Here is a 7747-nt window from a genome sequence, read left to right on the forward strand (position 1 = left end):
GTCAGAGCAAGAACCATGAGTCATACGGTAGATATCTTTGAACCTCTCTTCCTTTTCCTTTTTCATCCTCTTCTCCCATGCCTGTGTCTGACACACAGAAAACATTCAGTAAGTGCTTGTTCAATTAAGAAATAAATGAATGCATTAACAAATTAATATATTTTTCTAAGGTAGTAGAACTCATGTCTAGTGAAAAAATATTGTTAAAATACTTAATAAAGAGTAAAGGTCATTCAGCCTGAGAAGCAGTGTGGTGTATTGGATAGAACTCCAGCTTTGGAGTGAAACAGATCAGGGTTTGTTTTTAGCACCCACCAATTCCTAGCAGTGTGACCTTTGGCAACTAACCTCACCTCAGTGGGCTTCACTTCTTTGTTTGTATAATGGGGCTAATAAAATCTACCTTGAAGACAGTTGCAAATACATAAATCACCTAGCTCAATGTCTGGCAAAATCCAAGTGCTCATTAAATGGTAGTTATTATTGTTAGTTTTATCAGCTTGTACAATGTTTTAGTTTGGTATATTTGATACCACCACACATTTGATTATCTATGCTAGCTGTCTAATGCCTGCTAATTTTTTCTCCTTGATCACATTGTAAACCTTTCATGTTATACTTTAGCCACTGTCCACAGTACCTAGCTCAGTGCTGACCACATACTCGAGTTTTAACTACTGAGTTAGAACTGTAGCTTATGGTGAAAAGAACACTGGATTTGGAGTCAGGAGATCCAGATAATGCTGAGCTATGTTAAGTAACTTTCCTTTCTCTGAGCCTTCTTAGCTCCTTCATTTGTAAAATTTAGGGAATAGACTTCTTGAGTCTTTTACAACTCATAAATTATGTGATTCTATGATTAGATAATTGATCCTTTTCCTGAAATAAAAAATTGTACTGTAGTTAAATAAGCCTCTACAGCCAGATAGAAAAATTTAGAGCCCAGGTAGGTTGACCAACCATCCCAGTTTTCCCAGAACTGTCCCAGTTTTAACACAGAAAGTCTTGTGTCCCATGAATCCTCTCAGTCCTGGGGAAACCAACACAGTTGGTCTTCCTAGCTTCAGGTAGTTTGACAAGTAAAAGGTATTTTTCCTTTATAGAGGCTTACAACTTTTTTGTCTTGAATTCTACATTGACAACTAGTGTTTGGTTTTGGTGGTAGAGATGAGCAATTGAGTAGGAGAAAAAAATAAGAAAAGTCCATGATGTATAAACGAGTACCCTTCTCTGGGTGATGATAATTCAGTATCATTGAATCAGTCACTTTGGAGAACTTTTATGTACCAGGCACTGCATTAGGCTATGCTGTTAAATGTAGGCATGTAGAAGATTCTATCTCTGCACCCAGGCTAAGTATTTGTGTGTGTGTGTGGGGGGTTAGGTTGGCGGGATATAGTACATATACCTAAGAAATGTCCCGCATACCACAAGGAGGTATATAATGAAGAAATATGTTAGACTGTTCAGGGAAGAAAGAGGAAGACAGTGAGGACTAGAAGATGTAGAATTTGAGGCTGCAGAGGATTTGGATTGGTTATGGAAGTGGCTAGGCAGACAATCTAAGGGGTGTTACACATGCTGCTAGTTAGTGCACATGTCCTACAGGTAAATGACTGCTCATGGACTTCCAATTTTCATGAAAAAATACCAGTAGTTAAAAAAAGGAAGTTCTCCAAGAGGTGCAAAGGGAAGTTTGGGGTGTGAAGGGGTTGGGGTGAGATCAAGGGAACTGGGGAAACAGATTTACTTTTCAAATGGTCCCTGAAATTTTTCTTCTGAGTTTTCCTCTACTTTTTAAGGTTATCTAACTTCAGTCTCTGCTGCCACAACCTTGTTTGTTTCTCAACACCGCATTATGGATATTGGCATGCTATAGGGGAAAGGGCAGAGGCTTCGAAAGCCTAAAAGGCCTCCACTACTTACTAGCTTTATGACTTTGGGCAAGTGAACTAGCCTTGCTGGAGCTCTGTTTGCTCATTGATAAAATAGGAGCAAACATACCTACTTCACTGGGTTGTTCTGAGAAATAAGGAAACAATTAATGAGTATAATATGCCTGATGTAGCTGGAAGATATTAGGGGCTCAATGAATGGTATGTTCCTCACCTATCTCCTTCTAGGGTTATGATCATATATTTGATTATTTGTCTAAGTAAGAGGCAAAATCTCCTTCAAGTGGCCTCAGAAAAAGACTCCCAAAGGAGAGTTGGAAACACAGAGAGAACATACTCCTCATATCTCTGGAAATTCCTGGAGACCTGGAGATCCAGCCCCCTCCATCCACCCCTACAGCCCTGTAGTTTGTCTGTTTGTGTGATTTAAGTCAGGACAATAGCCCCTCTCAGGTCCATAAGAACATAAGTTCCTTGACTTGACTCTTCCTGTGTGTCATGCAAGCAGCATGGCTAGCAGAGCACGTACAGTTGGCTACTAATGATCTGCATGTGTTGAAAGCTGATTCCTTCCACTCTACTCCTGTGCACCGACAAGAACAGATTAACATGGCATAAGCTCTAGGGCAAATCTTCCTGCTGCAGGGAATAAGATCTTGTCACTTTACCAGGAAAGCTGGGTCACTGAGGGGTCTTATTACCTTCTCCAGGGCCTTTCTTTGGTTAACTTATGAAGTCCAAGAAGTTTGCTTTCAAAGCTGCTCAGTGTCTCTGTCAGCGCACCCTTTATTTTTGTAGGAATTTACCCCTCCCCACACCCCTGCCCTCAGCACCCCCTAGCTCTCCCCTGAACCCTTTTCAACTTCCTTTCAATATCCCCCAAACCCTCTTCTCAACTTTCCCTCTATCCTCTCTCTAATTCCTCCATACCTCATCCAATCTCCCTCCACTCCAACCAGCCCCCTACTTTCTCCATCTCCCTATACCCCATCACTCACTGACCTGTCACTACTCCTGGAATATTCAAACTTCGAGACTCTTCCAATTCCCTCCCTCCCTCCCAACTTACTTCTGTCTTATTCTCTTCCCTCAGCTAATCCAAGAAAGAATTAAAACACTAGTAGAAATTGCCCATGTTTACTGAATTTAAAAAAAATCACTTGCAAATTTATTTTCTTTATTGAAAAGATGTTGCAATTGTTGTGATAAAGAAAATCTTGATAAGGAAAAAATCAAGTCGGTCTAACAACTATACTTTTTCAATGTTAGTTTCTATTATCTACTCTCATGCATATTGTTAGTATAAATTGTAATTAAAACATCCCCACATTAATGCAGGGTTCAAAGAGGGGGGCATGCAGGGTTGGCGGAAAAAAAAAAAGCAGCTCAAAGTCGTCAGGTTCAGTCCATGATCCGAGAGGCAGGGTTGTTGTACAGGTAGCCTTAGTTCATTGCCAGAGATTCAGTGGAAGATTCTGGGAGCAGCAAACACTGATGACAGCTGAGGTAACAGAAGACAGGTTGCTAGGAGCAGTCACTAGGACATAGGATCTACCCAGCAATTATTTCATCACGTCGTCTTCTATTCCACCTGTGCCTGAAGCAATTGTAGTGACAATAACGGGATGGAAAGGACACAGTGCGGGTACTCCACTCGATGTTAGGATCATGTGTTTCAAGCCAGTGGATTCCAAGAATCAGAGGGTACCTTGGCGCATGAATAATGTCAAACTGGAGCTCTTCAACGTGGTTTCCAATTTTAACTTCAACAGGTGGTGTTTCCTTGGTTATGGGTCCATTAATCAACGGACGGCCATCTACGGTTTCGAGCATCAGAGGAAAGATGTTATTGCGGATGGGCAGCTTCTCTCGAAGAACCACAGAATGGTCAATGCTGTTTCTGTAGGAGCCTGAATCCACCATCGCTTGCTCAAAAAACTGTCGTCTTCCCAGTCGGATTTCAACAGTAAGCCATAGAGTACGAGACATGGATATTGGAAGTGAGGGGGAGGCATATTTGTAGATTGGCCCGCCCGGGTTCCCCCTTACCGCCGGGCCTCGATGTTTCCCGCCTGCTGGGCACGATGAGGCTTGACAGGGCAATCTCTGGCGAAATGACCGGGATAACCACAGTAGAGGCACAAGTGGCCTTCACGGCGGCGGGCTCGTTCGGCTTCACTGAGGTGTGGGCGATTGCTTGAAGCCTGCACAGGCTGGTTTTCATCTGGTGGACTATCAAACCCAGCTTTCTCCTGAGAGGGACTTGCCTCTTGTGGACTTAGATCAGGCTTACCACTTAACTTCTCTTCTAGGGTGATGCATTGGGTGATCAGATCAGATAGGTTGGTGGCTGGGTTTGTGCGAGACAGTTCATCTCGGATAGAACTGGCAAGCCCTTCCTGAAATTGGATGCAGAGGGTGCTTTCATCCCAGTTTAGCTCTTGAGCAATGATGTGGAAGTGGGTCGCATACTGGTGGACATGGTCCTCCCCTTGGCAGAGCTTACGGATGCGGTGGTTGGCATCTTCCATGTTTTCTGGATTGTCAAAGGTATCCTGGAGCACTTGTATGAAACTTTCAAATTGCTCCAGCAAGGGGCTTTGGATATCTACTAAGGGCTGGAACCACTTTCCTGCTTCACCTGAGAAGCGGTTGCCAACAAAGCTTACCAGAGCTGCTTCGGTGGGATACAGGTGCCCTCTGACTCTCATGTAACTATTCAATTGAACCAGAAACTCAGGAAGCTTCTGGGCATCCCCATTGAAGGCTAAAGGGTATTCTAGAGGGAAAACTTCAGCCTCTAACCCATTGGAAGACTGTGGAAACTCTGAAGCTGCTGATGTTTCAGCAGCTGTTAGGCCGTCCAGGGACTCCTTGGGTGTTAAGAGTCCTAGGAACTCCTGGGCATCTGAAGGATCCTGGAGCTCCTGGGGGGCAAGAAACTCAAGGGACTCCAGGTGTGTTGAGGTGTCCTGGCATTTTGGTGCCTCCTGGAGCTCCTGGGCATTTGGGGGATCCTGGAGCTCTGAATTCTGGGTCCCCTGGCCTGCTGGGGCATCCTGGGTATCTGGGGGCTCCTGAACCTCCTTGAATTCTGCGGGCTTCTGGACCTCCTGGGCCATTGGGAGCTTCTGAGGCTCCTTGGCCTCTGAGGGCTTATGGGATATCCAGGCTCCTGTGAGCTCGTGGACCATTGGAGGTGCCTGGGGATCCTGGGTTGCTGGGGACTCCAGGGACTCTGGATCTGCTGGGGGCTCCAAGGATTTTTGGGGCTCCTGGGCTGCTGAGGGCTCCCAGGATGGGAGGTCCTGAGTCTCTCTGGGCTTCTGGGGCTCCTTGACCTCTGGGGGCTCTTGGGGTCCCAAGGCTGCTGGGAAATCCAGGGTCTCTGGGGGTCTCTGGGTCTCCTGGGCCTCTGAGGGCTTCTGGAGTGGTTCATCCTCTTTGGCTGCTTGGGGCTTCTGGAGCTCTGGGATCTGGGACTGCAAGGCAGCATTTTCCTCCATCAGCCGCTGCACTTGAGCCTGCAGAATTTCATTCTCCAATTTCAGAGCAATATAGGAGGCTGCTAAGTCCTCCACCATCTTTTGAGGAAATGGACTTGGTTTGGCAGTTTGCTGCCAAGAGAGAGTGGGTGAGCGCTTGTGAGGTCTTTCTAAAAGCTCCTCACAGGCAGATGTCAGGCTCCTTGAGTTTTCCAGAAAGTGGGGATTTGGGCCCCACCAAGGTTGATTAACAGGAGGTCACTGTGAGCCCCCGGAGCTCAGCAAAGGGAGGTGTCAGATACACTGTGAAGAGAGTGGGATCTGAGGATCAGAAACTGTGGAAAGCACTCATTCAAAATAAATCATGACAAAACTTGCCCAGCAGTGCTGGATTTCTTTTACTATAGGCTCATATTCATGAACTGGGTCATATATGCTGGCTCTGACCCCATGACATTTTAAGAACAGCATCTGACCAAATCCGTGTATTTATTTTGCATTCTTCTTTTGAAAGTGAGCATTATATTAGAAGCAATTTCTCCATATTTTTTCCTGTTTTATATAGTCTTTAATTTCTAATGTCTGCCTAATATCCCAATGTAACACTTGGATTTTAACAGCTGCTTTCAATGACTAAATCAAATGTTTGAGCAATGTGGGGATTTTAAGTTCTGTGGTGGGCCAACCCAAGAGATATTTTTGGGTGGCTGGGGTAGGAGGTAGGGGTGAGCTCTTTCTGACACCTCAGAAATCATACCACATAAGTAACCACACAAGACCAGCCTCAGGAGAAAACAAGCAAAAGTTGACAAAATATATATATGTGCTCAGCAGACACATGCACATTATTTATAAAATGCCTCAAAATAGTTAAGAAAATAATCTTTATAAATGTACATTACCATTCAGAGACTTAGTCCAGGAGCTCGGCTGTCTGCGTACCCATCGCTGAGAAGGGAAGTGTGTGAATGGCTGTGGAGGCTTGCCTTTTCTGCATACACTGAACTCAAACAAACACACCCACTCCCAGAACACGTTCCAACTCTCCTCTGTAACGTAGCTATTTCGAGTGTGGAAGAGTTTTTTTTGACAGTACCTCTCAGTTTAGAGCAGCAAGGAAAGTAGGATGTTGCGCCCATGTGAGGCAGCCTCATGTACTCAGCCCTTGGTTACTTTAATAAATATTTGGCCAGGAAATTGGGAGTAATGCCACTGCCCTTGTGAAAAGTTGCAAACATTTCTGAATGACCACAGTGGTTTGGGACTTTATTTTTTATGTCCGTCTAATGTAACCTCCCATCACTCTATCCACACTGGGCTGTTTGTTTAATTCTTACTCAGAGAGCAGCCTGCAGCACCTTAGTCCCTTCCCCCACCCACCTACTCAGTCCCTAGGGTCCCTCTCTGCAATGTTTTCTTGGGAATTTTACCATGGACAGATCTAGACAAAGTATAATAGGGTAAGATTTTAGAGGAGGTCAACTTTGTTGAAAGGTACTTGTAACAGTCTTGCAGGGTCCCTGGCTCCTTCTGAATGTCTTGGCCCAGGGTTCTCATCCTTCCCTGAGCCACTCAGGTGTTCTAGGCAGCACCCAGGTATCCCACTAAGGGCTGGTCTCTTGAGAAATGACCTTGCTCAAGATCTCACCTTCTCTTCTCATGACAAATCACAGTCACGCCCTGGGCATGGGCCATGTGGCCATTTTAGGTAACACTCATTTTTGTCCTAGTAAGGAGTGCGGTTGGGAACTGTCTCTGGCCAAATCAAATCACACATCAGGTTATTCATGGTCTAAAGTCTCCTTTAAAAATGGTCAGTTCTACATTAATCAGCATAATGGGATAAACCCTGGTGATGGAATATGCCCAAACCACAGCAAACTGACAGACTGGACAAGCTGAACCTTAATGCAGAGGCTTTGAAAAGTAAAACCTTTTGCAAATCAAATGATATTACCTCCCTTCCTTTTGATGTTTTATTCTTTAGAAACACAACACACATAAAAATACCACCATCATCGGGAAATAATGTGTTCTGGTTATGTGAATTTTTTAGATAACTGGAGCCTTCCCTTTGAGAATCCAAAACACACAGTTGATATTTACCTTACCAATTAAAAAAATTCTGAGAAATATTTATAGAATGCATTACACTTATTTCTCCATTCTTAAGTAGATTATTTTGAGTGTAATTTGATTTATTTTTTAATGGTTTGGGCTCATACTTACACAAACCAGCTCCTTTACTGTGTTTAACACCATGTTGCCTTCTGAAAGCTATTGAGAGGTATAAAGTGGCCAGTCTCCAAATTAAATACCTCCAAATTGCTATACTTTCCAACTTCTTGTAATTTTTTTTCACTTTGT

General features: G+C 44.1%; 1 protein-coding gene across 1 annotated transcript; it reads right to left on the reverse strand.

The window, feature by feature from the left end:
- Nucleotides 1-3928: 3928 nt before the first annotated feature.
- RTL3 (retrotransposon Gag like 3) lies at nucleotides 3929-6375 on the reverse strand. The gene is made up of 2 exons (XM_007188466.3): nucleotides 6283-6375; nucleotides 3929-5683 (listed from the first exon to the last, which is right to left on the reverse strand). Exon 2 carries the CDS (start codon nucleotides 5477-5479, stop codon nucleotides 3941-3943), a length of 1539 nt encoding a protein of 512 aa, XP_007188528.2. The 5' UTR covers nucleotides 5480-5683; nucleotides 6283-6375; the 3' UTR covers nucleotides 3929-3940.
- Between the last annotated feature and the right edge of the window lie 1372 nt (nucleotides 6376-7747).

Source organism: Balaenoptera acutorostrata, chromosome X, assembly GCF_949987535.1.
Source record: "Balaenoptera acutorostrata chromosome X, mBalAcu1.1, whole genome shotgun sequence".
In the NCBI taxonomy this organism is placed as follows: domain Eukaryota; kingdom Metazoa; phylum Chordata; class Mammalia; order Artiodactyla; family Balaenopteridae; genus Balaenoptera; species Balaenoptera acutorostrata.

Excerpts from the sequence above, each read along its gene's own strand:
- RTL3 (XM_007188466.3), bottom strand. The coding sequence starts at position 5,479 with ATGGTGGAGGACTTAGCAGCCTCCTATATTGCTCTGAAATTGGAGAAT.